Source organism: Schistocerca americana, chromosome 2, assembly GCF_021461395.2.
Source record: "Schistocerca americana isolate TAMUIC-IGC-003095 chromosome 2, iqSchAmer2.1, whole genome shotgun sequence".
NCBI classification, from domain to species: Eukaryota; Metazoa; Arthropoda; class Insecta; order Orthoptera; family Acrididae; genus Schistocerca; species Schistocerca americana.
Genome location: NC_060120.1, coordinates 1,052,163,716 through 1,052,176,582, shown reverse-complemented (window position 1 = coordinate 1,052,176,582; position 12,867 = coordinate 1,052,163,716). Strand labels below are relative to the sequence as shown.

The following is a 12,867-nucleotide window of genomic DNA, read 5'->3' as shown; positions in this document are numbered from 1 at the left end:
CAACCATTGCGTCAAGGACGCTCAAGAACTTGGGCTGTCATTGAGCCTGTCTGCGCAGCCAACAAGCAGTAGTGGTGCCGCTAGGTGGTCACGCATCTCAGAGCGCTTGGCTTCGACACACGCCCACCAGACACCGATGGATGACCTGGGCCCTCCCCCGCGTGAAGTCATCACTGACAGCACAGCAGGGGCTCTCACAGCACAAACTGCAGCACACCGAAGAACTAAACTTTGCACAGCTTTAGAAGAGCAGTTCAAAGCGAATGCTGAGGAAAGCTGATGTCCAAAATTTTGTTTTTGCACAACAATGTCTGACCTCACATGGCACACCGCACTAAAGTACTCCTTAATTCATTCAAATGGTAAATTTTCCTTCATCTGCCCTACAGCCCCGATCGTGCACCAAGCGACTTCCAATTGTTTCGCAAGATGAAGAACTGGCTTGCAACGCAGTGCTTTGATGACGATGCAGAACTCCAGGTGGGCGTGACTCACTGGCTGAAGTCTCAGTCGGCAGAATTTTATGACAAAGGTCTTCAAAAAAGCTTGTCCACTGCTATGATAAGTGCCTCATTGTGTTTGGTGACTATGTGGAAAAGTAGTACATCAGTCGCTCTTTCAGATTTATATAATAAAATGTATTTCTTGTACTTAGTGGTGTTTTTTTAATATGCCAAAACGTTCCCTACTTTCTGAATAGCCCTCATAAGTATGCTCACATTAAAAGTAGATCTTACGGTTATTTTTCTGTTTCTGTTTACTTCCAGAACCTGATATGCCTGACCACGACCTTGAACCTCCTAGATTTAGTCGTCGTGGTCTGGAAAGGTTGTTGAATGATTGGTCTGCAGTGCGAGGAATGATAATGTCAGGTAAGATGAATAGGATACGGCAGTGGTAGTTTCTCAGTTCTTTGCAGATTTAAAGTGGTGCATAGTAAGCATTTTCAAAACGAGCTTCGAAAGAGACAAGAGCTTGATCTTACAGAAAGCAAAAGGCAAGAAGAATCCTTGGTATGCCAGATCGGAAGAAGATGGGCCTGATAGATAATCTTTGTAGATAGTTGCTTGTATCGTGGGAGAACCACCTAGATTTTTTTGCAGCAGTACTCCATGTAATTTTGTAAGTGATTTCTCTTTGAGTTGCTGTGAGAGGTTATGGAATCAGTTATAATAAATTCGGACAGTTGCTTGTGTATTCTTGGGAATTAGTTTCTTGTTCACAGTACCTCGTTTGACACACCTTGGTACATATTATCATCTGTGGAGAGACATAAACTTCTGTACCATGTGTTGCTTTTAATTTCTGATCAGTTCACGCTTCAGCAGAGATTGCAGTTCCTATATAGTCTTTATATGTTACAGCTTCTAGTTAGGCATAAAAAGAAATCAAGCCAACTAAGAATCATAAGATTTGCGGTCATTTTTTGTTTTGTGTCCACTTGCTGGAAACCATAATATTTGAACAATAGTGGCTGCAGTATTATTGTAGTAACTATCGATAAATGCTTTGATTCATTGTGCTAAGTAAAAGTGTGCTTGGAGGTGAAGGCTATAGTGTGTTGTCAGTGAAGTCTCTTGAGCCCGCCATTCAGAGATTGTGATTGCGGCAGTTGAACTTCAGTATTTCAGTTGAAGGGGTTTGTGGTTTTCTTTGGACAGTTAACAAATGAAGAGTGAAAAGAGAGAGGGGTGGATAACTCCATTAGTATTACCTTATATAACAGACAAGCTTATTTACCACTAGAATTGGAGGAACATCATTAACTGTACACAAGATCATTGCACAGCAGACCATTAAGTGAACTTGTGAGACAGTTTGGAAATTGAGGTGAATAGTAATGCAAAGGTTTTGCTTCTGGCTATGGAATAGAATGGCATAGGACAACAGTGACGGGATCAGGACACCATGTCACAAGTATTTTAAATCAACTGGCTGTGGTTTTGAGTAAAGGGGGCCAGATATTAATAGTTTGGAGAGTAGGCAGAGCCTAACCAAGAATATGGAAGGTAATGTAAAGAGTTAACTGGACAGTTAAGCACAGCAAATTGGCAGATGAATGTGGGATTCATTGAAGGTCAGAAGTTGCATAACATGGTTCCAAGGGGAGTTAACCCCAGAAAGTGAGCAGATTGCTGTGGTCTTCAGGTAGGGGTCACATTGGTGGTGTGTCAGTTGCTATTGGGAGGTGTTCGTGCACAAGACATGACCTACGTCTTAACAGCAGGGAGAAACATACATTAGTCAAATCAACTGCTAAAAGTATAGAAGAGGCGATAGATACCATTGCTGAGAGTGGACTTCCTATGATAATCAGATTGTAAGTATTGGCTTTTGTAGGCCAAATAGCTTATTCAGACAGACTGTTCTACAAGGTGCTAAGACAAAATGCAATGTTACTATAAAAGAATGTTGTGTGAATAAGTTTATATAGACACAACAGAATATTCAGTGATTGAAAATGAATTCTAATAATGTTCTTGTATGTTTATATGAATGGGGCACTTGAAAATTCAGGGATACAGTATTGAGAAGGAGAATACTATAGATTGGCAGTCTCAGGAAAAGTTGGTCAAGGGTACATGTGCTGAGCCTTTTATGAGGCAAAGTGATAATTTGTGCAAAAATATTTATTAATGACTCTTCCAGTCAGCTTCTTGGCCCTCTTAGGGTACACTACCCGTCCTCACACTACCATAAAGCTGTTGCAACATTGTCTTCCAAACAACCATTGCAAATATCCTCAAAATCACGAGATAACAAACAAGTAATTTTGACAGTGGTCAAACTGTACCTCACCATGTCGACACGACTAAGCAGAGCCTTATTTCCGCACCAGATTCATATTAGCTGTTCAACATTTGGTGATCTCTGTTGTAGTCATTGTGTGCATTTGTTGTTGTGGCATTGAGTTTTTATTTTCATCATCTTTATGTGGTACTATTGACTAAGATTTGGTTTTGTTAAGAAAGTGGCACATCTTTGTGTTTAATAGAGGATGAAGTTTTGGAAATTCTCGCTAGAAGTGAAACAAAATGAAATTGATTGTGATGACTCTTGAAGCAACAGTCTACATCTACATCTACATTGATACTCCGCAAGCCACCCAACGGTGTGTGGCGGAGGGCACTTTACGTGCCACTGTCATTACCTCCCTTTCCTGTTCCAGTCGCGTATGGTTCGCGGGAAGAACGACTGTCTGAAAGCCTCCGTGCGCGCTCTAATCTCTCTAATTTTACATTCGTGATCTCCTCGGGAGGTATAAGCAGGAGGAAGCAATATATTCGATACCTCATCCAGAAACGCACCCTGTCGAAACCTGGCGAGCAAGCTACACCGCGATGCAGAGCGCCTCTCTTACAGAGTCTGCCACTTGAGTTTATGAAACATCTCCGTAACGCTATCTCGGTTACCAAATAACCCGGTGACGAAACGCGCCGCTCTTCTTTGGATCTTCTCTATCTCCTCCGTCAACCCGACCTGGTACGGATCCCACACTGATGAGCAATACTCAAGTATAGGTCGAACGAGTGTTTTGTAAGCCACCTCCTTTGTTGATGGACTTCATTTTCCAAGCACTCTCCCAATGAATCTCAACCTGGTACCCCGCCTTACCAACAATTAATTTTATATGATCATTCCACTTCAAATCGTTCCGCACGCATACTCCCAGATATTTTACAGACGTAACTGCTACCAGTGTTTGTTCCGCTATCATATAATCATACAATAAAGGATCATTCTTTCTATGTATTCACAGTACATTACATTTGTCTATGTTAAGGGTCAGTTGCCACTCCCTGCACCAAGTGCCTATCCGCTGCAGATCTTCCTGCATTTCGCTACAATTTTCTAATGCTGCAACTTCTCTGTATACTACAGCATCATCCGCGAAAAGCCGCATGGAACTTCCGACACTATCTACTAAGTCATTTATATATATTGTGAAAAGCAATGGTCCCATAACACTCCCCTGTGGCACGCCAGAGGTTACTTTAACGTCTGTAGACGTCTCTCCATTGATAACAACATGCTGTGTTCTGTTTGCTAAAAACTCTTCAATCCAGCCACACAGCTGGTCTGATATTCCGTAGGCTCTTACTTTGTTTATCAGGCGACAGTGCGGAACTGTATCGAACGCCTTCCGGAAGTCAAGAAAAATAGCATCTACCTGGGAGCCTGTATCTAATATTTTCTGGGTCTCATGAACAAATAAGGCGAGTTGGGTCTCACACGATCGCTGTTTCCGGAATTCATGTTGATTCCTACATAGTAGATTCTGGGTTTCCAGAAATGACATGATACGCGAGCAAAAAACATGTTCTAAAATTCTACAAGAGATCGACGTAAGAGATATAGGTCTATAGTTTTGCGCATCTGCTCGACGACCCTTCTTGAAGACTGGGACTATCTGTGCTCTTTTCCAATCATTTGGAACCTTCCGTTCCTCTAGAGACTTGCGGTACACAGCTGTTAGAAGGGGGGCAAGTTCTTTCGCGTACTCTGTGTAGAATCGAATTGGTATCCCGTCAGGTCCAGTGGACTTTCCTCTATTGAGTGATTCCAGTTGCTTTTCTATTCCTTGGACACTTATTTCGATGTCAGCCATTTTTTCGTTTGTGCGAGGATTTAGAGAAGGAACTGCAGTGCGGTCTTCCTCTGTGAAACAGCTTTGGAAAAAGGTGTTTAGTATTTCAGCTTTACGCGTGTCATCCTCTGTTTCAATGCCATCATCATCCCGTAGTGTCTGGATATGCTGTTTCGAGCCACTTACTGATTTAACGTAAGACCAGAACTTCCTAGGAATTTCTGTCAAGTCAGTACATAGAATTTTACTTTCGAATTCACTGAACGCTTCACGCATAGCCCTCCTTACGCTAACTTTGACATCGTTTAGCTTCTGTTTGTCTGAGAGGTTTTGGCTGCGTTTAAACTTGGAGTGGAGCTCTCTTTGCTTTCGCAGTAGTTTCCTAACTTTGTTGTTGTACCACGGTGGGTTTTTCCCGTCCCTCACAGTTTTACTCGGCACGTACCTGTCTAACACGCATTTTACGATTGCCTTGAACTTTTTCCATAAACACTCAACATTGTCAGTGTCGGAACAGAAATTTTCGTTTTGATCTGTTAGGTAGTCTGAAATCTGCGTTCTATTACTCTTGCTAAACAGATAAACCTTCCCCCCTTTTTTTATATTCCTACTACCTTCCATATTCAGGGATGCTGCAACGGCCTTATGATCACTGATTCCCTGTTCTGTACATACAGAGTCGAAAAGTTCGGGTCTGTTTGTTATCAGTAGGTCCAAGATGTTATCTCCACAAGTCGGTTCTCTGTTTAATTGCTCGAGGTAATTTTCGGATAGTGCACTCAGTATAATGTCACTCGATGCTCTGTCCCTATGACCCGTCCTAAACATCTGAGTGTCCCAGTCTATATCTGGTAAATTGAAATCTCCACCTAAGACTATAACATGCTGAGAAAATTTATGTGAAATGTATTCCAAATTTTCTCTCAGTTGTTCTGCCACTAATGCTGCTGAGTCGGGAGGTCGGTAAAAGGAGCCAATTATTAACCTAGTTCGGTTGTTTAGTGTAACCTCCACCCATAATAATTGACAGGAACTATCCACTTCTACTTCACTACAGGATAAACTACTACTAACAGCGACGAACACTCCTCCACCGGTTGCATGCAATCTATCCTTTCTAAACACCGTCTGTACCTTAGTAAAAATTTCGGCAGAATTTATCTCTGGCTTAAGCCAGCTTTCTGTACCTATAACGATTTCAGCTTCGGTGCTTTCTATCAGCGCTTGAAGTTCCGGTACTTTACCAACGCAGCTTCGACAGTTGACAATTACAATACCGATTGCTGCTTGGTCCCCGCATGTCCTGACTTTGCCCCGCACCCGTTGAGGCTGTTGCTCTTTCTGTTCTTGCCCAAGGCCATCTAACCTAAAAAACCGCCCAGCCCACGCCACACAACCCCTGCTACCCGTGTAGCCGCTTGTTGCGTGTAGTGGACTCCTGACCTATCCAGCGGAACCCGAAACCCCACCACCCTATGGCGCAAGTCGAGGAATCTGCAGCCCACACGGTCGCAGAACCGTCTCAGCCTCTGATTCAGACCCTCCACTCGGCTCTGTACCAAAGGTCCGCAGTCAGTCCTGTCGACGATGCTGCAGATGGTGAGCTCTGCTTTCATCCCGGTAGCGAGACTGGCAGTCTTCACCAAATCAGATAGCCGCCGGAAGCCAGAGAGGATTTCCTCCGATCCATAGCGACACACATCATTGGTGCCGACATGAGCGACCACCTGCAGATGGGTGCACCCTGTACCCTTCATGGCATCCGGAAGGACCCTTTCCACATCTGGAATGACTCCCCCCCAGTATGCACACGGAGTGCACATTGGTTTTCTTCCCCTCTCTTGCTGCCATTTCCCTAAGGGGCCCCATTACTCACCTGACGTTGGAGCTCCCAACTACCAGTAAGCCCACCCTCTGCAACTGCCCGGATCTTGCAGACTGAGGGGCAACCTCTGGAACAGGACAAGCATCCATGTCAGGCCGAAGATCAGTATCAGCCTGAGACAGAGCCTGAAACCGGTTCGTCAGACAAACTGGAGAGGCTTTCCGTTCAGCCCTCCGGAATGTCTTTCGCCCCTTGCCACACCTTGAAATGACCTCCCACTCTACCACAGGTGAGGGATCAGCCTCAATGCGGGCAGTATCCCGGGCAACCACAGTCGTAGTCCAATCAGGGGATGTGTGGGACGAGCTGGCCGTCCCCGACAAACCCCCATCCGGACCCCCACAGTGATGCCCATTGGCAACAGCCTCAAGCTGTGTGACCGAAGCCAACACTGCCTGAAGCTGGGAGCGAAGGGATGCCAACTCAGCCTGCATCCGAACACAGCAGTTGCAGTCCCTATCCATGCTAAAAACTGTTTTGCAAAGAACGTCTGAACTAATCTACAGAGAGCGCAAACAAATCGACAAAATTTAAACGGTTATTAAAATACAAGATTGCCTAGTAAATGCAGTAATGCTGCTACTTGCGCACTGCTGACACTGCTCGGCGGCGGAAGGAGACTAAGCGAAATTACACTATTCAGGTACTAAGCTATGGTATCAGCTTAAGTTTGTTTCTGTAAGAAAAGAAAAATTTTCCAGTCATATTTGATTGCGAGCAAACGAAGTTTCATCCATTTTGTGCATATATTTGGGAATTTAGTTTCAGGGTACAATTATTGTGGATTAGGTCAAGATTCTAGCATTAGGGTAGTTTTCTGGTAGTTGTAACAGATCAGATGGAATTTTTACCAGATGAAACTGATAGATTTTATTTGTATAGTTATTCAGTTGCACTAGAATTTATGCATTCTATCTTGACACATGATCTTGAAGCATGATTTGAGAAACTGTTCTCTTCATTGCTATTTGACTGCTTGTACCTTGTGAGAAAATGCTGAAGAATAGTACCTCCCAGTTTAGAGGCATACTCTCCAACAATGGTTTTCAGAGAAATTATGTCGCTCCACTACTGATGGCACAAGAGCTGTTGTTGTAGTAGGATCCTAGGTAACAAGGACCAGAGACGTGTGGCAGTGACTGTCGATTTCAAACCCAACAAAAATTGTGGCTGTCGGTGAATGCTGATCCATCTCAGCAAGTTTCTGAACAATCATTGCAAGGGAACTGCATACAACAGACATTCTAGAGGAAATAAAATAGTCTGGACTGACCAAAACTAGTGGAACTTGGTCAGTGTCTGTATATCCAGTGAATGCAGTCACCGTTTCTTGCTCCAGGAACTGACAAGGCCTGATTCCAATAATAATTGGTAGCAGGAAATATGTTATCTTGTTTACAAGCTACAATTATTTGTGAAGTTATACATTCCCCTTCTGTTATATGTTCTTTTGGAACTCAATGTCATCTGGTTCTTCCAACTCAATCAGGTCATATCTTCATAAATTTCTACATTTAACCAGTTTCTTCAAGTTTAGTATGCAATTCATAACTGGTAAATTGTGTTTAGCATCCTAGTCGGCTCTTGGATGTTTTCTACAGTTCAAAATCTAATTTCTAAAGATATTACTTACTATTATATAATCTATTTGAAATCTTGTGGCACATCCAGGTCTCTTCCACATACACAGCATTCTTCTTTCATTTTTAAACTGAGTGTTAGCAGTTAATAAATCGTATTCTGTTCGGATCTCTCCTAGGAAGCTTGCCCTTTCGTGTCCCCACCACCTCCCACCCACTCACCCACCGTACAATCTGCTTTCTTCCACTGTCTTCTTCTTCCTGCTAACAGATTCCAGTGTCCCTTCACTATCAAATTTTCATTTCCCTTAACATAATGATTAATTTGCTTTATCTGATACTTTTTTCAGTCTCCTCATCTGTGGAGCTACACCATGTTGAGAACAACAAAGTCATTGATTAATGGAGCTTGGAAGAGGGCAATGTTGCAATTTGTCATTAGCCGTGTGTGCAGCATGGTGATAGCAGTTATGCTACTGAACTCGCTCACACGTTCTGGATGGTCCCTTGAACCAATTAAGAAAGTTCTCACAATATATATCGCTGTGTAAGAGTTGTTTGTTTTCTTGACTTAAAATGCAGCAGGTGTTCTGTAAGAAACCATTAGTAGTTCCACTGAAAGTGCTGGCAGGTCGACAGGCACACAAACAAACACAAACATACACACAAAATTCAAGCTTTCGCAACAAACTGTTGCCTCATCAGGAAAGAGGGAAGGAGAGGGAAAGACGAAAGAATGTGGGTTTTAAGGGAGAAGGTAAGGAGTCATTCCAATCCCGGGAGCGGAAAGGCTTACCTTAGGGGGAAAAAAGGACGGGTATACACTCGCGCACACACACACATATACAGACACAAGCAGACATATTTAAAGACAAAGAGTTTGGGCAGAGATGTCAGTCGAGGCAGAAGTGCAGAGGCAAAGATGTTGTTGAATGACAGGGGAGGTATGAGTGGCGGCAACTTGAAATTAGCGGAGATTGAGGCCTGGTGGATAACGGGAAGAGAGGATATATTGAAGAGCAAGTTCCCATCTCCGGAGTTCGGATAGGTTGGTGTTAGTGGGAAGTATCCAGATAACACGGACGATGTAACACTGTGCCAAGATGTGCTGGCCGTGCACCAAGGCATGTTTAGCCACAGGGTGATTCTCATTACCAACAAACACTGTCTGCCTGTGTCCATTCCTGCAAATGGACAGTTTGCTGCTGGTCATTCCCACATAGAATGCGTCACAGTGTAGGCAGGTCAGTTGGTAGATCACGTGGGTGCTTTCACACGTGGCTCTGCCTTTGATCGTGTACACCTTCCGGGTTACAGGACTGGAGTAGGTGGTGGTGGGAGGGTGCATGGGACAGGTTTTACACCGGGGGCGGTTACAAGGGTAGGAGCCAGAGGGTAGGGAAGGTGGTTTGGGGATTTCTTAGGGATGAACTAAGAGGTTACGAGGGTTAGGTGGTTGGCGGAAAGACACTTTTGGTGGAGTGGGGAGGATTTCATGAAGGATGGATCTCATTTCAGGGCAGGATTTGAGGAAGTTGTATCCCTGCTGGAGAGCCACATTCAGAATCTGATCCAGTCCCGGAAAGTATCCTGTCACAAGTGGGGCACTTTTGTGGTTCCTCTGTGGGAGGTTCTGGGTTTGAGAGGATGAGGAAGTGGCTCTGGTTATTTGCTTCTGTACCAGGTCGGGAGGGTAGTTGTCGGATGCGAAAGCTGTTGTCAGGTTGTTGGTGTAATGCTTCAGGGATTCCGGACTGGAGCAGATTCGTTTGCCACGAAGACCTAGGCTGTAGGGAAGGGACTGTTTGATGTGGAATGGGTGGCAGCTGTCGTAATGGAGGTACTGTTGCTTGTTGGTGGGTTTGATGTGGACGGACGTGTGAAGCTTGCCATTGGACAGGTGGAGGTCAACATCAAGGAAAGTGGCATGGGATTTGGAGTAGGACCAGGTGAATCTGATGGAACCAAAGGAGTTGAGGTTGGAGAGGAAATTCTGGAGTTCTTCTTCACTGTGAGTCCAGATCATGAAGATGTCATCAATAAATCTGTACCAAACTTTGGGTTGGCAGGCCTGGGTAACCAAGAGGGCTTCCTCTAAGCGACCCGTGAATAGGTTGGCATACGAAGGGGCCACCCTGGTACCCATGGCTGTTCCCTTTAATTGTCGGTATGTCTGGCCTTCAAAAGTGAAGAAGTTGTGGGTCAGGATGAGGAAAGAGGTTTTAGGTAGGGTGGCAGGTGATCGGCGTGAAAGGAAATGCTCCATCGCAGTGAGGCCCTGGACATGCGGAATATTTGTGTATGAGGAAGTGGCATCAATGGTTACAAGGATGGTTTCCTGGGGTAACAGACTGGGTAAGGATTCCAGGCGCTCGAGAAAGTGGGTGGTGTCTTTGACGAAGGATGGGGAGTGCATGTAATGGGTTGAAGGTGTTGATCTATGTAGGCAGAGATACGTTCTATGGGGGCTTGGTGACCAGCTACAATGGGGCGGCCGGGATGATTGGGTTTGTGAATTTTAGGAAGAAGGTAGGAGGTAGGGGCGCGGGGTATCGGGGGGGGGGGGGGGGGGGGGGGGTCAGTAGGTTGATGGAGTCAGGTGAAAGGTTTTGTCGGGGGCATTTCGAAATCTTTCGTGTCGTCTTATTTTCTCTTTATTTTCTCTTTTTGTTTTTACCAGTAGTCTCACTTTGTATTCACCTTCCCCTTTTTACCGTAATACAATTTTATCCCGCCTATATATACTCAATAATATGTAACCCACTTCCAAACCATAACAAAAAATTTTTATTTTTCGCTTTCAACACTACCGCTGCTATAAAATCCACCGTTTCTAGTTCAATAACAGCTGCTTTCACGTATTAAACAACCATTTCGGCTAGTTCTAATAACTTTCACTTTATTTCCACTTCCATTTTTTGCACATCACTGATCATTTTTAGCCGTTCCCCACAGGTTTTAACGTCATTATTTCTTCGTCAGACAATTGTTAGCCCCATTTTCGTAATCTTTCACCACAACACCACTCCTTTTAATACATTTACACGTTTTTTCGAAATTTTCCCCTAATTTCTCCGTCCTTTAACGTGTTTTAGCGGCAACACAACCACCTAACCTTCATGCACATCGCTGTTTACCAACCCAAGTTCACCACAGGATCAACTTAACCAACACTTTTTCGCCTTTTTTTCATACCAGATGTCCAGTTACTTTCTAGTTCACCCTTATCTCTCCCCATATATCTTTATCTTTCACTTTCATTTCAACCTCATGTTACACTTTCCACCTTCTAATACCATGTCACCCTCACAACACCCCCACAACGACCCCATTAAGTTTTATTTACATTCCCTCCGCAAACATGCCTTCACCCTAGCCAGATTACGCTCGCATATTTTATTTTCTCAGGCTTGTCTGACATTTGGCATAACCCCCAAAGGCCTCACACTTAAAGTTCCCATCTCTGGCTGCAACCCTTCCTTCCATCAGTCCCTATACCAGTTCCAAACTGAACAATCCATTGCCCTCACCCACCTAATCCTTTACCTACACATCAACTCATCCAATGAACACACCCGTCAACTCCTATCCTTAATAAAAGTCCTCAATCTTTCCTCTCCCACATCCACACTGGCTATTCAGAGCATCCTCCTACAGGCCAACCACAAATTAGAACAGCATGCCACCCTTCACCTCAAAAAACTATCCAATCTCCTGGTTTCCCCCCTCCGGAAAGGCAACTCACTCACCCTTCACAACCTTTCCAGCAAACCTCAACCACCTCTCATTGCACACCAACCCAGTCTCTCCCATCTACTCAGTCTCCCACTTCCAGCTCCACTCCCTCCAAAACCTCAAAATTCCAATCAACACTATCTGGCACCACAACACCCTAATTCAGTAGTTAACCTTTCCTCCAAACCTCCCAATCCGAAACCTCTGTCCTATCCAAAGGCCTCACCTTCAGCCCCACTCCCAGATTCAACCAAACAGCCCTCGTCAAAGATTTACTGTCCTACACTCGTACTCTCTGCTGGAAGTATCACTTTGCTACGAAGAAAAATGATCCTAATCCTACCCCTAAAGATCCAACTCCCCAAGACACTATCCAAATTGAACCCTGCCTGGAACAGTTCCATCCTCCGTCACAGCGGGACCCACCTCCTCTTCCTCAAAATCACCCTCTCCAAACCTTCCAGGATTTTCTGACTTCCAGCCTTGCCTCTCAATCCTTCTTAAAAAACCTTAATCCTACTCCCAACATCACCACTGCTGAAGCCCAGGCTATCCGTGATCTGAGGGCTGACCGGTCCATCGTCATTCTTCCGGCGGACAAGCGTTCCACGATCGTGGTACTTGATCGTCGGGAGTATGTGGCTGAGGGACTGCGTCAGCTTTCAGACAACACCACATACAAAGTTTGCCAAGGTAATCCCATTCCTGATGTCCAGGCGGAGCTTCAAGGAATCCTCAGAACCTTAGGCCCCCTACAAAACCTTTCACCTCACTCCATCAACCTCCTGACCCCACCGACACCCCGCACCCCTACCTTCTACCTTCTTCCTAAAATTCACAAACCCAATCGTCCCGGCCGCCCCATTGTAGCTGGTTACCAAGCCCCCACAGAACGTATCTCTGCCTACGTAGATCAACACCTTCAACCCATTATGTGCAGTCTCCCATCCTTCATCAAAGACACCAACCACTTTCTCGAACGCCTGGAATCCTTACCCAATCCGTTACCCCCAGAAACCATCCTTGTAACCATTGATGCCACTTCCTTATACACAAATATCCCGCACGTCCAGGGCCTC

General features: G+C 44.8%; 1 protein-coding gene across 1 annotated transcript in view; it reads left to right on the top strand.

Annotated features, from left to right (window-relative positions):
* LOC124596466 (E3 ubiquitin-protein ligase UBR5) overlaps window positions 1-12,867 on the top strand; it is a 354,797-nt gene that overhangs the window by 155,736 nt on the left and 186,194 nt on the right. Inside the window, exon 22 of the mRNA XM_047135607.1 lies at window positions 768-872. Within this exon, the coding sequence (XP_046991563.1) occupies window positions 768-872 (105 nt within the window). The remainder of the gene's footprint in view (window positions 1-767; window positions 873-12,867) is intronic.